The sequence below is a fragment of the Punica granatum genome, chromosome 1 (assembly GCF_007655135.1).
Source record: "Punica granatum isolate Tunisia-2019 chromosome 1, ASM765513v2, whole genome shotgun sequence".
Classification (NCBI taxonomy): domain Eukaryota; kingdom Viridiplantae; phylum Streptophyta; class Magnoliopsida; order Myrtales; family Lythraceae; genus Punica; species Punica granatum.
In genome coordinates this window covers 52,289,658-52,306,695 of record NC_045127.1, presented here as the reverse complement: position 1 = coordinate 52,306,695, position 17,038 = coordinate 52,289,658, and the positions used below count along the sequence as shown (strand labels likewise).

The following is a 17,038-nucleotide window of genomic DNA, read 5'->3' as shown; positions in this document are numbered from 1 at the left end:
AAATGTAGAGACGGTCGTAAGAATGGATGAAGAAACTCAAACTTGGGCCTCATACCTTTTCGCTCGTGATGGAATCGCTTCCAACGAAAACCTTCCTTTTGAATGTTAAGTTCATCTTGTGGCTTCTTTTACTGATTGGGCCGAAACTTGGAGCTTGGGCCACCTAAATATGAGTGGGCCTCCAACCAAATTCCATGCACATCAAACAATAGTCCGTCTGCCGCGATTGTCCGCGATTACGACACCCCGTAGTTGGCGATCGATTCATGAGGCTGCGGGTTCCATTACTTTGATTACCGACGCGATCGCATCAACCTATGTCGATTATATTAACCCAAGTCGATGGGACAGCTAATTACGCAAAAGATATTGTGGATTGTATAGGATACGCAACTAGTAATAGTCTTGTATGAAGCAACAAGTTGAGAGAAGTAGAACATAGTCACCTAGGTTCTTTCATTAAGTGTATCTATAAATATATAGATAGATATAGAATACGTAATTATAATGCAACTCCAAATATCCTACGGATCGACATTACACTCTGAGGCTGGTGTTGGATATCTCTTGGTATCCAAGCAGTAATCGTATATTACTTGCTATTCCTGATTTCCCTGTACATGTGTAGCTGTCCGGCGTTCATTCGTCAATATGTCCATTTGTACCGCCAGATAAAGACTAATTTTCGTTTGGGTATTGACTTGACCGTTACTACGAGATATTTTTAATGAATTTCAAATACGTGCACAGTAAGTAAAGTTCGTCAAATGAAATTACTGAGACCACTTAGTGTCTATTAATCGTGTTTATATTTTTCCAATTAGAAATATTGAAAGGTCAGATTTAGTATAAGAAATGATACCATATCATTGGAATAATTTATCAGAGAATCAGAATCATATATTAATAATTGAGACTTCATAAAGTTTACACCTTATGATTAGTTTTATTTATACTCTACATCAATTATTACATAAGCCAATATGGTAAATCAAAATATTGCTGAAAAAGATTTTTCGACCTGCGAGATCACGCGGGGTCGCTTCCTAGTATAATTTAACATCGTAACATGTATTACAAAAAAAAAAAAAAAACCCGTAACATGTATAATTATACTACATATATTGTCAACTTGGTAAAAAAAAAAAAGCCGTGCTTTAGGGAAAAAAAAATTACATACCCGATTTGGTGAGAATTCCCGAGGATGGTCTGTCTGTGGAATTCGTCTCTCGGATCAAACCAGAGAGCGAATTGCTGCTCCCGTCCTCCGACGCCTTCGGGGAAGACGTTGGTGTGCAAGGTGAAGCCAACTCCGTCGTTCCCGAGGAACTCAAAATCAATCTCATCCGATTAGCTAGATATTATTATGCTTTACATACGCGCACACACCCACCCACCCACCCACACACACACACACAACATATATATATATTCACTACATACATTATGTCATATCAAAAAATATAGACTGCATTATGTTGAACAAATAAAAAATACGTTATTACGAATAGAAACACATACACTTATTTATGTATTGTCTGCTCTAAAGCCTCTAGAGGCACAAAAAGAGATTAATTTGTAAGTACCTGAATACTGGCCCAAGGAGAACTGGACCATCCTTCCCTAGCTCATCGAGGACCTTCAAATGGTCATGTCCGTAAAGCACTTCGTAACTCTCTGTGGCCACATTATGACCCAGCAATAGGGTCAGAATAACGAAAACCATCACTCGGGAAAACATCAACATCGTTTCGGCCTGTATGAGACAAGACATGCAGTTTGACAAGGAAAACAAGAGGTAGAGCGAGAGAAAGAGAATCAGGAAGAGATTAAATATGGCATGAAGAGGTGCGGACTCACAATGTACGGTCCTGTGAGTACGGGCTTAACGACGGCGGTGCCATGCGATGTAGAGGATTTACGACGAACTTGATGTGTATGGAAGTGGTGGAATATTGCAGGCGGGCAACAGATGATACGCAAATCAGCATAGAAAGGTTCACATGAGGTGACGACGAGGGTCATGGGGGAAAATAGCTCATGATCATGAATGCATGTCCCAAGTGTTATATGACTCATGACCCTGGTCAGTATCAGCAAGAGAACATTTACCCGAGTCATCGCGTTACGTAGAAAAATGTTGGCAACAAATTAAAGGAGAATAAAAAAAAAGGTTCTTTCTTGATCTGGCAGAGAAATAATAATATCGTTAGATAAGCCGATCGATAATGGATAATTCCTGCACAGTCAATTGTTCAAGCTAGTTGAAGGTGAAAATATTCCGCACAATTAAGTTGTTTTGCTGACCATATGGTATATAATTATATTTGGTGAAAACTTAATAGAAAATGGAGTTCAAGCATTGAGTGGATCTTCTATTATCATGACAGATTTCAATAATTTTTTTTTCAAATATATATATATATATATATATATATATATATATATATTTTAGTTCAATGGGCTGGTTAGCTTTTTTGGGCCTACAGTTAAATTTGGGCCGGCAACCCAATTGAATTCGGAAATAAAATGTAAAATGGCTTCCTTGGGCCTGGTTTGTTAATGGAGCCCATTACTGCCTGACCGACCGACCCGACTTTTGCCCGACCCAAATTATCCGTCGTCCACTGGCCGTTACTCCGTAGGTTTTTGTTTCTCTGTCTTCCTTCCTCTCGTCCGACCGACTCTCAGTCCTTTGAAGGGCTAGGGTTTCTACCTTTCTCTGTGACGCAGCTATGGCGAACCGAACGGACCCAACGGCCAAGAGCATAAGGGGAACGAACCCTCAGAACCTGATAGAGAAGATTGTCCGGTCGAAGATATACCAGCACACGTACTGGAAGGAGCATTGTTTCGGGTTGACGGCCGAGACGCTCGTCGACAAGGCCATGGAGCTCGACCACGTCGGCGGCACCTTTGGTGGTAACCGCAAGCCCGCGCCCTTCCTCTGCTTGGTCCTCAAGATGCTCCAGATCCAGCCGGAGAAGGATATCGTCGTCGAGTTCATCAAAAACGAGGATTACAAGTAATTTCCCCTTCATTGCTCCTCTCGTTCTTCAATTCTCCTCCTTTTAGCTTTCCCATGATAGGCTGCTTGCTCATTTAAGCTGATGCGAATGATTTCTTCGTGGAGAATTAGCTCTTTGGTTGTGATAATCCATGGGGATCTTGAGAAGGTAGCAAGAGAAAGCAAAAGGTTTGAATATTTTAGCTGATGATTGGTAGCGAGGGCATTATCTGTTGAGAGCATTGACGTTCTTGGAAAATTAAGCTTGCCGAGGGACTACGGTTTCAGAGCTAATTATCCCAGCTTATGGTTGAAAAAGTCGAATTATTGCGAGCTTTTAGGTTCATCTACGATAGTGTGTTATGTGTATCGTTATGGTTTTTGATGTCCGTTGTTTGCTGCACTTTCATGTCCGTTGCTACTGGCTCTTGAGATTTGTTTTAAATCTTTTTTCTTTTTTTGAAGGTATGTACGAGTCCTCGGTGCCTTTTACTTGCGACTGACCGGGACAGATGTTGACGTGTACCGGTATTTGGAACCGCTTTACAATGATTACCGTAAAGTGAGGCGGAAATTGCCCGATGGATGTAAGTTTTTTTCAATCCTTATCCTTTGGGCCTCTTGTGCTTATTGCATCCAGTTATGTTGGAAGATAGAATCTGGCACTTGTGATTAGGGTGAAAGGCTCTTCTTGTTTCTGACCATCCTTTTTGTTGTATGAAATTTTATCAGCTTACGGTTTGACACACATGGATGAGGTCATTGACGAACTGCTGACGAAGGACTATTCCTGTGACATTGCCTTGCCCCGCATTAAGAAAAGGTGAGCATTTAAGAATGAGTCCATTTGATACGTAATATATGTCATTGGCTTCGTATCTATATATGGCATCTTGACTTTGATGAATGTCTTCCTTTCTCTTAACAGATGGACTCTTGAATCACTTGGTTCACTGGATCTGAGAAAAAGTGCTCTAGAGGATGATTTTGAGGAGGAAGAAGAGAAGGAGGAGAATGAACAACTTGTTGATGACCAAGATGATGGTGCAGATGAAAAGGTTTGTTCTTCCTGTCAATTCGATATTGAGATTCATTCACTTTCTTCTCTAATCTCCATTCTTCTTTGGTGTTAATCTCATTGTTATGCTTTTTCATATTATAAACAGGATCATTATCGTGGAAGAAGCCCTGTCAGGGACAGAGAAAGGCGAAGACGTGATAGTCACCGCCACAGGTAGGGGCCTTGACCACCCTACTCTGCTATTTCTTATGTTGATTTTGTAAGGTGTGCTTTTAATTCAGCTGCTGTGGTGCATTGTTGTGGTATCTGTTGATAAGTACACTTTAAGAAGATAACAATTTCCAATGTCACAAACAATTATAATTGTATCATAAGAGCTATCACATTTTAGACTGGCTATTTGATTTAGTGCTCTGCACTCAAATGTTGTAGTTAGCAATACTGTGGAAGCTGTTCTTATTAGTCTAACACAATCTCACACACATGCACTTTTGAACAATTATGCCTCTCTGGTGGCCCTCGGTTCCACCTGTGGACATCAAAACAGCTTCCTAAAGTGATTTCCTATGATCCTGTCAGGTTTCTCTGCACTGGCAGTGTGCAGTGAGAAGTATGATGGATCAGACATCCTAGTTTTACTTTCTACTTGTTGCTTAATCCTTATTTCAGTAACTTTGTGTTATGTTGCTTAATCCTCTTTTAAAAATGTTAAGATTAACTGCATGAACGATTTGAAATTTGGATTGCACTTCTAAAATACCTCACTGTTTCACTGCATGTGGCAAGTCTCTACATAAATTTAGTAGAAGTCTTGAGCTTGCGTTTGGTTTTCGAGTTGGATAATGATCCAATTCAACTTGATTTTGTGTAATGCTTGCAAGTGTTGACAAATATATTGATATGTGAGAATATATTATGTATGTATATATAGATTTGAAAGTAGATGGGAAATTTATTATTAAAAAATTGATATGTATATATAGATGTGAAAGTAGATAGGGAATTTATTATTAACAAACTGATTAGAAAAAGTATGTGAGAGAATTTATTATTAAATTGGAGAGAAAGATAAAAAACTAATAATTGTATTGTTGAATTGAGGGAAAAATAAAGTTGAGTTGAGTTGAGTAAGATTTTGATTCGAAAACCAAATGAATATGCTTAGGATAATTGTTTCGCCTCCCTTTACTCATTCTCCACCCTCCCCTTTCCCATCCTTAATTCACTTCTCATCTTAGCATTTTAGACATGTGGGATGAGTTGTATGGCGTGTAATGTTCCATTAGTTGGTAGCATCCCCTTGCAGTTCTTTTACTCTTTGGTTGAAAGGTTTCTTTCACTCCTTATAGGGATCGAGATTATGACAGGGACTATGATAGGGACTACTACGACCGGGACTATGATAGAGAACGTGGAAGAGGACGGGATAGAGACAGGGACAGAGACCGAGACCGAGAAAGGGACAAGGATCGAGATTGGGAGAGGGACAGAGACCGGTACCGCCTGAGAGATGAAAGAGACTATGGCCGTGAGAGAGATCGAGAAAGAGAGCGTGAAGGTAGAGACCGTGATAGGCGAGACAGGGACAGGGACAGGGACAGGAGGAGGAGGAGCCCCTCGAGGAGCCGAAGCAGGAGCAGAGACCGGAAAGACCGAAAGAGACATGCCCGTGAAAGCTTGAGCCCCAGGAGGCGTGGGGATGGCGCTGACGACAGTGCTGCCCAGGAGGAGCCGAAGAAAAAGAAGGAAAAGAAGGAGAAGAAGGAGAAGAAGGACGACGGAACAGATCATCCGGATCCTGAGATTGCCGAAGCCAACAGGCTGCGTGCCTCCCTTGGGTTGAAGCCTCTGAGGGTGTAAACTCATATGGTTCTCTTGGGCGTCTGGTTTTGTACTTGTCAGTTTGGGGTTATATGGATGATCAAAGACAAATCTCTTCGTCTTACTTGTGTGCTCTTATATACAACGCGAATGGGCTAAGAGGCCTACTTATGCTAAGGGCGGATGCTGTTCCCCTTTGATCTGTCAGAGGTTGGTGTTCATTTCGAACTTGCGAATTTGTTGTACAAAATCATGCATTAAGTGAAGATCGATCTTGTGTACCTGTGTTGAACTGAGATTTCGACTATCTATGGGATTGCCTGACAAATAATTCGAAAATGAAGTCTCCTGACCGTTAAATCATGGAAGGAGTTCCGGCAACAGAATGCCGTTCTCGTCATACTGTAAGCTACCAGAAGAGTTGAGGGGCTTGCACTTCCTCCCCATCAGAATCCTCTTCCTGCATAATTCAAACTCCTCGATGACCTCATTCGCTTGCCTGCCTTTGATCTCCTTGCCCACTGGCCCTGGCATCCTCGTCTTCTTCCGGTTTGTTTGCACTCTTATAGGAGCTCGAGATGCCCTCCTAGGACTCGTTCGCCTGCTGCTGATCATATCACACGCGGTGCTGATTCGTCTAGCCTTCGCTTTAGCTCCTCGGATCACGCGATGCGTGAGAGCATTGATTCTCGAGCTTTCGTCTCTCCTGATTCTGTTTTTAATGGAGTGAAGGACCAATTTCTTGTCGAACAAGGCAGGGAGGGAGAGCAACATCTTCCGGCACGTCTTCGGGCTCTTCTGGTTTCCTCCATTTCTTGCCACCCCAAGGTTCTCCACCGATGAGGACACGGGCTCACTCGAGCCTGGAACCATTCCGACCCCATTCCCATGTTCCCTCTTTTTAAAGAAACCTGGGGTAAACGTGGAGCGGACCTTCTTCCACGGGCTAGGGTGTCCTTTCCCCTTTTTGCTCCAAGTTTCCGTGCGTTTCCACACGGTCTTCACCGGCATCTTCGGGATCCCGATCCTCGCCCCTTCTTCCTGCAATGTTACTCCAATGGAGGGTGAAAGTGAAGTCCTAGAAATGGAGGATGCCTCTGCTGAGGTGAAGCTATTTAAACATCGCATGTCTTTGCTGGAGAGTGAGGGCTGAGCCTTGAGACAGAGACACAGACGAACTTCGCTGCTTCTCACTTTCGGAGATTTATGGTTAATAATGTTGGAAGAGATCTAAAGACGTGAAACGTGGGTTTAGCTACTGCCTACAATTTAGGATCGTGCACCATGTCCACTGCATACGGTTCTCGACACCGATAATTGACATCGAAAAACTCGTATAGATTTTCTATTTCAAAAAGACCCTGACAAGCGACTAGAAATCAAATAGACATCGAACTGTTCGATACATTAAAGTATAGTGCTTTCCATGACCCGACTTGATTACGAGCATGTGTATGTGATCACATTGATCTCCGATTGCATTAATCCATGTTCATTACTTATCAAACGCCGTTAATTGAATATATCGAGTTCGTGAACGTTACATCTTTTATCTTTCTGCTATTCCTTGCTTACCGCAGTGAATCCATGAGATGTTCTTAGTTTAGTTTATTGATTGAAATAAATTCTTGCTCCGTTTGGTTTTCCCATATCACATTGTGCTATGAGTGAGTTTCCCTCCTCCACGCTTTGGGAAGAGTAAAGTTTGCCTTTTGCCAACTGCGTCCGTGCATCGTGTTTATAGTTTGTATATTTAAGTGACCGGGCAACAACTGCTAGTTTAATTCGGCCGAGCTTGTATTTAGGTGCTGTGGTCCATCTCCAATAAAAAAAACTTGAGTTGATATGTCGTGGTCTCTTATAAACTCGTGATTTTCTAATCAATTATCCGATGTGATACGATTAACTCTCAACAGTAAATAAGCGGAGAATCACTTAAATCAATTCCCGTCAGTAATTAGATTGAATCTTTTGGGTTGACAAAGCTTTGTAATGCAGATCAATTTGCTTGCTTTTTTCAGTTCGGTTTAAAGAGCGGTTCGACTCTTGATATGGGCCTTGAATCAGGATTATATCGGCCCAACGTAGTCGGCCCAAATTCAAGTCCAATAAATTTTTTTTTATTTTCCTTTTATGTTGGCTAAAAAAAAGAAAAAAGAAAAAAAAAACAAGTGACAAAATTTTGATTGAAGGGTTTATCTGTTTCGCAGCTCAGGAGACGTCATCGAGCGCCGACGGCGGTGACATCTTCTCTCCTGCTCCGGTACGCCCTCTCCATCCCTCTCCGATTCTTACTCTCCTCTGTCTTAGACGCGTGCTGGTGAATCTCCTCTCTCTTCTTCTTGTGCTGCCGATTGCGGGACGAGCTTTGCTTCGGTCTGGATTCATTCTTTTTGTATTATCTTGGATTGGGTTCTGAGCTCAAAGATCGGTTTCCCCAACCCTAGAGGAGGTCGTAGGCGAAGTTCGACGACGTGAGGTTTCATGGGATTGAATAGGTGGACACTCGGAGGGCTGACGCTGTGATCGGAGTCGTTAAATAATTCATCCACTGATCACCTTGTCAATTATATAGAAGATTCTAGCTGTTCAGATATATAGTGAAATATGACACTATCAATTGGAAATGTTTGGATCTCATTACATCTTTTATAGGCTTATCATATCCATGTTTAGTGGTCGAGTTGATATGGTTCTGTTGAGAGGATTTGATTAATTAAGTTTTTACGAATAGATAGATGCAATTGCAATTTTTAGTTTATTTATTTTCTTTTACTTGGATCCAATTTCGTGAATTTTATCAAATGGACTGTGAGACTGGTGGATCTACGTCAGCGATGGGCAAATGTAATTGCACTCATTTCAGTGATAGTGGGTAGTTGTTTGGTTGAAAAAGGAATCAAGTTTGATTTCATGAATTTCGTTATGGCTTTGTCATGCGCATGCATAAGTTTTGTTGTGGTCTAGGCAATGTAAATCGAACTCTTTGATGTCACGTTGATATACATAGATATATGTATTGACCCTGGTGATATTGTCCCCCCTTTTTTTTTTGGTTGTAATCAGGCTGCTAGCTGAATAGAAACATGTCTACGTTTGTGAAACCAGAGAACGCGCTGAAGCGAGCTGAAGGTGAGTTTTTTGAACTCTCGTACTGTATTCTCAACAATAATCTGAGTTCTCCGTCATCAAGTTTGGTTTGCTAATCTTATTCAATCTGTTTTTGGGTGTGAACTGACTGGAAGTATTGTGTTTGTACAGAATTGATAAATGTCGGGCAAAAGCAAGATGCTCTGCAAGCGCTTCATGATATTATCACCTCGAAGAGGTCCCGAGCATGGCAGAAGACTCTGGAGCGGATCATGTTCAAGTACATTGAGCTTTGTGTTGACATGAGAAGGGGGCGGTACGCAAAAGACGGGCTTATACAGTACCGCATTGTGTGCCAACAAGTAAATGTTACCTCTCTGGAAGAAGTGATCAAGCATTTCATGCATCTCTCTACGGAAAAAGCGGAGCAGGCTCGCAGTCAAGCTCAGGCTTTGGAAGAAGCTCTTGATGTCGATGACCTCGAGGCAGATAAACGGCCGGAGGATCTGATGCTGAGTTATGTCAGTGGTGAGAAAGGCAAAGACCGGTCCGATCGCGAAGTGGTCACACCTTGGTTCAAGTTTTTGTGGGAAACTTACAGGACAGTGCTTGAGATATTGAGGAACAACTCAAAGTTGGAAGCTCTCTATGCGGTAATTTCTCTCCTAAATCCAACAGTATGATAACATTGGCTGATTCGGATTTTCAGACAAATGTATAGATCAGAGCGATAGACATTCGAAGGCATTTTCTTGATCGTCAAAGTAATACTTAACTTTCTGGTGTGAATCAGGTTTATGTTGTGGGCTACTATATAGGAAGGCTGTGCATTGCCTGCATTATTTTCTTTGGAAATCAGCATGCGTGAAAATGATTTTGCGTAAGATATTCTGTGATGTCTGGTGAATGCTGTATAATGTGTGCTTTTCTTTATGTATTTGATATGTATGTTTTCATTTAAGTTGTCTATGTGTACTTTATGGGTGATCTTGCGGGTTTAAAAAGGTCCTCATCTCTACCTTTTGAAAGGCAGTTATTTGCACATTAAGTGAAGATACTTCAAGATTTCAATAGTTGCGAGAAACAATTTCGACTTTCCGAAGCCACTAATCTTGTTATGCTTGAGATCCTTGAAATTTCTTGTTATTTGTGTGCAGATGACTGCACATCGAGCATTTCAATTCTGCAAGCAGTACAGACGAACTACTGAGTTCCGCAGACTCTGTGAAATTATTAGGAATCATTTGGCTAATCTCAATAAGTACCGGGACCAAAGGGACCGACCTGACTTATCTGCTCCAGAGAGTCTGCAGCTTTATCTTGATACAAGATTTGAGCAATTGAAGATTGCTACTGAGCTTGAACTGTGGCAGGTATAAGCCAGCCTCGGATGTTATCTATCACTCTAAATCTGAATTTGATGTCTCTGTTTTCCATATTTGACATATATCATTGTTTCCTTTTCCTGCAGGAAGCTTTTCGTTCCGTCGAGGATATCTATGGTTTAATGTGCATGGTTAAGAAAACGCCCAAGGCATCCCTTATGGTGGTTTATTATGCGAAGTTGACTGAGATCTTCTGGATCTCATCCAGCCATCTATATCATGCTTATGCTTGGTTGAAGCTCTTTAATCTTCAGAAGAGCTTTAACAAGAACTTGAGCCAAAAAGATCTGCAATTGATTGCGTCATCTGTTGTTTTGGCTGCACTTTCTGTGGTCCCTTATGATTCTCGTAGAGCATCACACTTAGAACTTGAAAATGAGAAAGAGCGTAACCTCAGGATGGCAGACCTTATTGGGTTTAATGTGGACCCTAAAGTGGAGAGTAGAGAAATGGTAACTCCTGAGTCTTTTGAATTTCTTCAGTTTCTGGTAATTCTTCATGGTTTTAGCTATTCTAACAGGCTGTGTTTTTTCCTCCAGCTTTCACGGTCATCTCTTCTTTCTGAACTGGTGAGAAAACTTATCCAAAGTTGATACCTTCGCTGCATAATTCTTTGCACTGGTTGATGCTCTCATGATCTTTTCATATCACCGATGTGTCGGCTGATTGTTTAATGTTTTTATTTACTGAATCTGAACGTACAGATTGCAAAAGGTGTACTTAATTGTGCGACTCAGGAAGTGAAAGATCTTTACCATCTTCTGGAGCATGAGTTCTTGCCGTTGGATCTTGCTGTGAAGGTTCAGCCTTTACTGGCCAAAATATCTAAAATCGGGGGTAAGCTTGCGTCGGCTTCTTCTGTCCCTGAGGTGCAGCTGTCTCAATATGTTACTGCCTTGGAAAAAATTACCACCTTGAGGGTGCTTCAGCAGGTGCTTTATCTTTAATTGGCTAGTATCTATATTCATGATTGTTATGTTTTCTCTGCCTTAGTTAGTGTTCATAAGTAAACAAAGATACCGCAAATTTTTATCCTAGGCTCACATTGGCTTTCTGTTCCAATTTACAGGTGTCTCAGGTTTACCAGACCATGAAAATTGAGTCTCTAGCACAGATGATACCATTTTTCAATTTCTTAGTTGTGGAGAAGATATCTGTGGATGCGGTTAAGCACAAGTTTTTGGCATTGAAAATTGATCATGCCAAAGGTGTTGTTCTGTTTGGAGATCAGGTTAGTATTTTAAACCTTAATCCATAAGCGTGTGCTTGCGCTTCATTAGTGTGAATTATTTGCACCTGATGTTTTTTGAGTTGATCCATATTTCCTTGTTCACATCTGCCAGGGTCTCGAGTCAGATGTCCTGAGAGATCACCTTGCGATTCTTGCGGAGAATTTAAATAGAGCAAGGGCAATGATTTATCCCCCTAGAAAGAAGGGGTCAAAACTTGGTGAAATCTTGCCGAGCCTCGCGGAGACCGTCGACAGGGAACACAAGAGACTCCTTGCTAGGAAATCTATTATCGAGAAACGTAAAGAAGAGCATGAACGACAGCTTTTGGAAATGGTATATACTGAATAGCTCATGACCTCTTGTAGTTAGTTGTTTAGGGTAATCTATGCTAATGTATGTATTTCGTTTTGAATTTCATATAGGAACGGGAGGAGGAGTCCAGGAGGATGAAAATGCAAAAGATAACCGAAGAGGCGGAACAAAAGAGGCTTGCCTCTGAATATGAGCAAAGGAAGAACCAAAGGATCCTTAGGGAAATAGAAGAGCGAGAACTCCAAGAAGCACAAGCTCTACTTCAGGAAGCTGTTAGAGGGAAAAAGAAGGGAAAGAAAACAATCCTGGAAGGAGTGAGTTGAGGATGCATTTTGAATTTATTTGCTACTTGTTCTTATGACCTGTGCGACCTCAACATAATTTGTGCATTTGCTCAGGAGAAAGTGACGAAACAAACAGTGATGGAGCTTGCTAGGATTGAGCAGCTGAGAGAGCGTCAGGAGATGGAGAAGAAGCTACAGAAACTGGCTAAGACGATGGACTACCTTGAGAGAGCAAAGAGAGAGGAGTCGGCTCCTTTAGTTGAGGCTGCTTTCAAAGAGCGCTTGGTGAAGGAGCAGGAGCTTCATGAACGTGAGCAACAGGTAGTTTTCGTTCTTGCATGTGGAAACTCTGGAATCTTTATTTCCAATTTCAGCGATAATATCTTGTGTAGTGTGGTGTACCTGTAAGTTGGGAGCAACAATAACCCCATATAAGTGCCGAAAACAGAGTAATTGTTTGAAGTTTTACTGTAGGTTTTTTTTATCTTGAGTTTTTGTTGACTTTATTTCATGGTTAATATGGTGTTGCAGCAAGAAATTGAGCTCAGCAGACAGCGCCATGATGGTGACCTCAAGGAAAAGAACAGACTGGTCCGCATGGCTGAGAATAAGGTCTGAGGCCACCAATACCTTGTTACACACTGACATCTGTTAATCCTGTCAAAAATCTCCTGGGATTTTAGATATATTTGCTGATTCTTGTTATTGACTTAGTGGACACTTTAGTTTTTGGAAAGTTTGAATTTTCAAATCTTATCGTGGCATGTTTTGCGACTGGATAGTACTGTCCATATGTACAATACACTTATCATGTATACGCATCGTCTCGGAGTTAACATTTTTTTTTTTTTGGGGGGGGGGGGGTGGGGGTTCACCTGCTGCAGGTTATATTTCAGGAAAGAGTCATGAAGCGTAGGCAGGCAGAGTATGACAGGTTGAGGACTCAGAGAGAGGAGCAAATAAGGCAAGAGCTCCAAGCTCGTAAACAGGAGAGGGAAATTCTGAGAAAGCGCAAGTTCTTCTTGATTGAAGAGCAGAAGAGATGTGAAAGGGAAGCACGAGAAGCTGAAGCTCGCCGTATTGAAGGTACATATGCTCTGAATATCATTCCTTCATATGTTTTTCATTCCGCGGCACAATAAATATTAGTGAGCTCACTGGTTATGCTCCATGTCTAACCTCCGCAGAGGAAGAGAGGCGGAAGAAGGAAGAGGCCGAAAGGAAGGCCAAGTTGGATGAGATTGCTGAGAAGCAAAGGCAGAAAGAGAGAGAGATTGAGGAAAAGGCGAGGCTACAGAGAGAGGCTCTTTTGGGAAGGACAGTGGAGCCGCCTAGGCCTTTGGAGCCACCTGTTGGGGCCCGTCCCGTGGAGCCTGTGGCTGTTGCCGCTGCTCCTACCCCAAGCAAGTACGTGCCCAAGTTCCGGCGGGGCGGTGGGGAGAGTGCACCCCCACCACCGGAGCCTGATCGCTGGGGCGGTGGAAAGCAGGATGACCGCCCTTCCCTCGGTGGTGACAGGTGGCGCGGCGGCGGCGGCGATGATCGGAGGCCATCCTTTGGGGACGGTCCCCCGAGGTCCAGCTGGTCGTCTTCTAGGATCCCACCACGTGGGGAGCGTTGAACTCGGAATCAAAGCCATGATGAGGATGATGATTCAATAATCTCTAAAAAGCTGCTGCTGATGGCGTTGAACAGGTTATGAAGAGTTGAAATTAGAGTACCTCCGGGTTTCGATGGCAGATCGAAGAGGGGTAGCGACATGGTTTTGTCTGATATTAAGTATGTTATTTAGGAATTTTGTCTTCTGTCCTGAATGTGACCGGTCGGAACTCGAACCTCAATTGGGTTTGTTCTAATCTGGATGTTCAGATGACTTTTGGGTTATCGGTGAACTGAAGACAAATGTTTGTTTCCATTGTTTGTTCTACGGCACGGGACTCCCCTCGGACGGTTTTGAGGCCGATCGGGGATGGCAAGCTGGCCTAACCTCCCCAAAAAATAGTCGAAAAAAGGAAAAAAGAAAAGAAAAGAAAAGAAAAGTAAAGATAGAAAAAGGTGAAAGCTAAATAAGCATCTGAGCCTTACAGCCAAAAAAATAAGCATCTCAGCAAATAAAATTAGTGTGTAAACTAATTCCGATGGTTTCAAATCTTGATCAGAGCTAAGAATTAATCGAACCGGTCGAGCCGGTTGAACGAGCGAACAGAGCCGCGGCTAGCGGGCTAAGCTAAAACCCTTCTTCTACCCTGTCGTTCTCCCCACCAAGTGCTGTGCTGATTCTGATCGAAGGGGAGCTGTGAGCTGCTCGACGCTTGAGAGACCGACATGAGTTCACTCGCCGTCCGACTCGCTCGCCATCTACGGCTTTCTTCTCCTTTCCCGTTGTCTCCCTCCTCACTAGGTCTCTCCTCCCTCTTTCCCCCCAAGGCTGACGCACTTGCTCTTTTGGTTTGGTTTCGTGCGCTGTGATGTCTAATTCAGTATTGATCATATGCATTCACCAGTACGATACGCGGAGCTGCTATTGTTTGTTTTGATGATCTTTTTTCTCTGCTCGAATCGTTATCATCGGTAATATACATGGTGGATGCCTGCGTTGATCCAAGTCCTTTCACTAAGGACTTCCATCGAACACCTCTTGAGGCATTAGCGCCTCTCATGTTTCATTTCAAGTTGTCCATGTTGACTGGGTATGCCTATTTTGTGGCAAATGCAGCTATGTCCAGCTGGAAAACCTCCAGGTGGAGTTACTCGACAGGGTCGAATGGCGGGGAGAATGACGATGTCAAGCTCGATGACAGAGAGGAGGAGTTGCAGGAAGAGTATGATGATATTCTCGGGGAGAAGCCTGAGTCGGAGCCTCACGGTGTGGATCCGAGAAGAGGTTGGGGTTATCGCGGCGTTCACAGGGTACTTGGTGGTAGTTTCTTATTGATAGGTGCTATAGTTTGGTTTCAGCTTGTGTCGATGTATCTGGAATTTGTTTGAATCTGTTGAAAAGGATTTGAATTTGAGGTATATATGCTCAAGTTGCTAGGAAAAGCCAACACGCTGACCCCCGTGCTTTCGTTTATCGTGAGATTTACTCATAAAAGGAAGTAATGGTGCCAGATTTTCAAGCTTAAGCTAGGTTTCGAGACATGGAGCCATAGTTATAATGTTCTGCTTGCCTGTTAATTTGAGACGAACGATGGCTAACTTAATTATCTTGCAATGGTTTTCTGTAGGCGATTATCTGCGGAAAAGTTGGGCAAGCCCCTGTTCAGAAGATTTTGAGGAATGGCCGTACTGTGACTATCTTTACAGTTGGAACGGGGGGCTTGTTTGACCAAAGAACTTTTGGAGCAAAAGATTTGCCAAAACCTGCTCAGTGGCATCGAATTGCTGTGCATAATGATACTCTAGGAGCTTATGCAGTTCAACAACTTAGTAAAAAGTATGTACCTGCATTTCTTTTGGGAGCTCTTTATCCAATAGCTCATTTGTCTCTCCATTTCTCTAATGCATGTATTTGAAATGTAGCTCTCCAGTTTATGTCGAGGGGGACATTGAAACTAGAGTGTACAATGACAGCATTAGCGGTCAAGTTAAAAATATCCCAGAGATCTGTATTCGTCGTGATGGTATGTGTTTCTTGCTCCCTTTTCACTCTCAAGACATCTTGCTTTTCAATGCGAAAAGGCGTAAGTTCATTTCTCCGTTCATTCTGATGGGTTTTCACTTCCATGTGTTGTGGTTCACAATTCTCTATCTGCATCAGAAGATGGTGTTGATTAGAAGTTATGTTTTCTTTAATTCTGTTTAATACATGTCTATGAGGATGATGGTGCATGGCTAATCCATTTTCTCTACGAATTTCTGTGGCGAATATTTGTTAATTGCTGATCAAGAAACCTGTTACTTTAATAAGCATTTCATGTTCTCTTAATACTTTTGCAGGGAGAATTCGCCTGATAAAAATTGGAGAAAGTGTCAGCAAAATGTCTTTTGAAGATCTGAGTAAGTTCTTTTCTCATACCTCCTCCTTTCTATGTATTCGTGTTGAAGTTCCCTCTCCTTGTATATCTTTCACTTGCTAGGACCGTTATTATATTATTAATGCCATCTTCTGTTGGCAGGAGAGGGATTGCTGTAGGTGAAGGTCCGTCTGAATGTGGAGATTTGTTTCTTAAAGAGGGACAGAAGCTAAATTTTTCTTTTCTTGTAAGGAATATCCAAGAATTTCTTGTTATTGCTCCCACCAGACTTGCCTTTCGCTGCTTCAGTTCGAGCTACTTATATTATTTCAGCATATATGGGTTAGGGGAATGATCAGAGTATCATTTCCAGAGTAGTTGTTAAAGACTTATTAGTCATAGAGAACGCTATGCTATTTATGAAGAAATGGGAATTAATTACAACGTCGAGGTAATTCAACCAAAGAAAACCCATCATTGGGAGCTAGCATTTAGCAGGCCAGAATGCAAATGTGTTGGGGCAATAGATTCAGTAAAGGGGACGTCAGACCTACTTGAGATTATCCATGCTTCTAATACGAAATCTGCCTCCTTCACTACTATTTCAAATTTATGCATCACTACCAAGCCTCAGCAAAATTCGCAGGGTCAGACCTTCACTTAGCAAATATTTCCATCGGTCCGCTGAGCCAGAATTCATTTGAGAACGTATTTAAGGGAATTGTCAGGTAATCAATTACTCTCAAGTTCGTTTAAGAACCATGTTAGGTTAATGTATTATAGTGTGCTTTGCTATCCTAGTTAGTCTTTTAGCAATATTTACAAGGTTTAGCATTAGGAAAAGCTTCTGCACTAGTGATTCCGATAGTATGTCCAACTCTGTTCTTGTTTACTCTTCATAAAAATCATATATTTCCAGTTTGATAACAT

The 17,038-nt window shown here is 42.1% G+C and overlaps 3 protein-coding genes across 5 annotated transcripts; all 3 read left to right on the top strand.

Annotated features, from left to right (window-relative positions):
* Positions 1–2,654: 2,654 nt before the first annotated feature.
* On the top strand, positions 2,655–6,145 carry LOC116192566 (pre-mRNA-splicing factor 38). 2 transcript variants are annotated; one of them, XM_031521148.1, is made up of 6 exons: positions 2,655–3,025; positions 3,473–3,594; positions 3,740–3,830; positions 3,936–4,065; positions 4,174–4,241; positions 5,396–6,145. In XM_031521148.1, exons 1-6 carry the CDS (start codon positions 2,736–2,738, stop codon positions 5,886–5,888), a joined length of 1,194 nt encoding a protein of 397 aa, XP_031377008.1. In that variant the 5' UTR covers positions 2,655–2,735; the 3' UTR covers positions 5,889–6,145. The 2 variants fall into 2 exon arrangements, with proteins under 2 accessions (XP_031377008.1, XP_031377007.1); XM_031521147.1 differs by having other exon boundaries at positions 5,378–6,145.
* Positions 6,146–7,991: 1,846 nt separating this feature from the next.
* LOC116201245 (eukaryotic translation initiation factor 3 subunit A-like) lies at positions 7,992–14,065 on the top strand. Its single transcript, XM_031532399.1, has 14 exons — positions 7,992–8,112; positions 8,916–8,981; positions 9,111–9,592; positions 10,097–10,312; positions 10,411–10,776; positions 10,864–10,893; positions 11,029–11,256; positions 11,394–11,555; positions 11,668–11,889; positions 11,979–12,182; positions 12,267–12,473; positions 12,684–12,764; positions 13,037–13,238; positions 13,340–14,065. The coding sequence occupies exons 2-14, from the start codon at positions 8,936–8,938 to the stop codon at positions 13,771–13,773; spliced, it is 2,880 nt and encodes a 959-aa protein (XP_031388259.1). The 5' UTR covers positions 7,992–8,112; positions 8,916–8,935; the 3' UTR covers positions 13,774–14,065.
* A 142-nt stretch (positions 14,066–14,207) lies between these two features.
* On the top strand, positions 14,208–16,494 carry LOC116201253 (single-stranded DNA-binding protein, mitochondrial). 2 transcript variants are annotated; one of them, XM_031532411.1, is made up of 6 exons: positions 14,208–14,553; positions 14,869–15,062; positions 15,380–15,588; positions 15,675–15,775; positions 16,092–16,151; positions 16,271–16,494. In XM_031532411.1, exons 1-6 carry the CDS (start codon positions 14,478–14,480, stop codon positions 16,285–16,287), a joined length of 657 nt encoding a protein of 218 aa, XP_031388271.1. In that variant the 5' UTR covers positions 14,208–14,477; the 3' UTR covers positions 16,288–16,494. The 2 variants fall into 2 exon arrangements, with proteins under 2 accessions (XP_031388271.1, XP_031388279.1); XM_031532419.1 differs by having other exon boundaries at positions 14,869–15,072.
* The last annotated feature ends 544 nt before the right edge of the window (positions 16,495–17,038 follow it).

Bases quoted from the DNA above. Each gene is read 5' to 3' on its own strand.
- LOC116201253 (XM_031532411.1), top strand. From the start codon at position 14,478: ATGAGTTCACTCGCCGTCCGACTCGCTCGCCATCTACGGCTTTCTTCT. The intron at 15,063-15,379 runs GTACTTGGTGGT...GGTTTTCTGTAG, and splicing joins GTTATCGCGGCGTTCACAGG to GCGATTATCTGCGGAAAAGT. The intron at 15,589-15,674 runs GTATGTACCTGC...TTTGAAATGTAG, and splicing joins GTTCAACAACTTAGTAAAAA to CTCTCCAGTTTATGTCGAGG.
- LOC116201245 (XM_031532399.1), top strand. From the start codon at position 8,936: ATGTCTACGTTTGTGAAACCAGAGAACGCGCTGAAGCGAGCTGAAG. The intron at 8,982-9,110 runs GTGAGTTTTTTG...GTGTTTGTACAG, and splicing joins CGCGCTGAAGCGAGCTGAAG to AATTGATAAATGTCGGGCAA. The intron at 10,313-10,410 runs GTATAAGCCAGC...CTTTTCCTGCAG, and splicing joins CTGAGCTTGAACTGTGGCAG to GAAGCTTTTCGTTCCGTCGA.
- LOC116192566 (XM_031521147.1), top strand. From the start codon at position 2,736: ATGGCGAACCGAACGGACCCAACGGCCAAGAGCATAAGGGGAACGAAC. The intron at 3,026-3,472 runs GTAATTTCCCCT...CTTTTTTTGAAG, and splicing joins ATCAAAAACGAGGATTACAA to GTATGTACGAGTCCTCGGTG. The intron at 4,242-5,377 runs GTAGGGGCCTTG...CACTCCTTATAG, and splicing joins CGTGATAGTCACCGCCACAG to GGATCGAGATTATGACAGGG.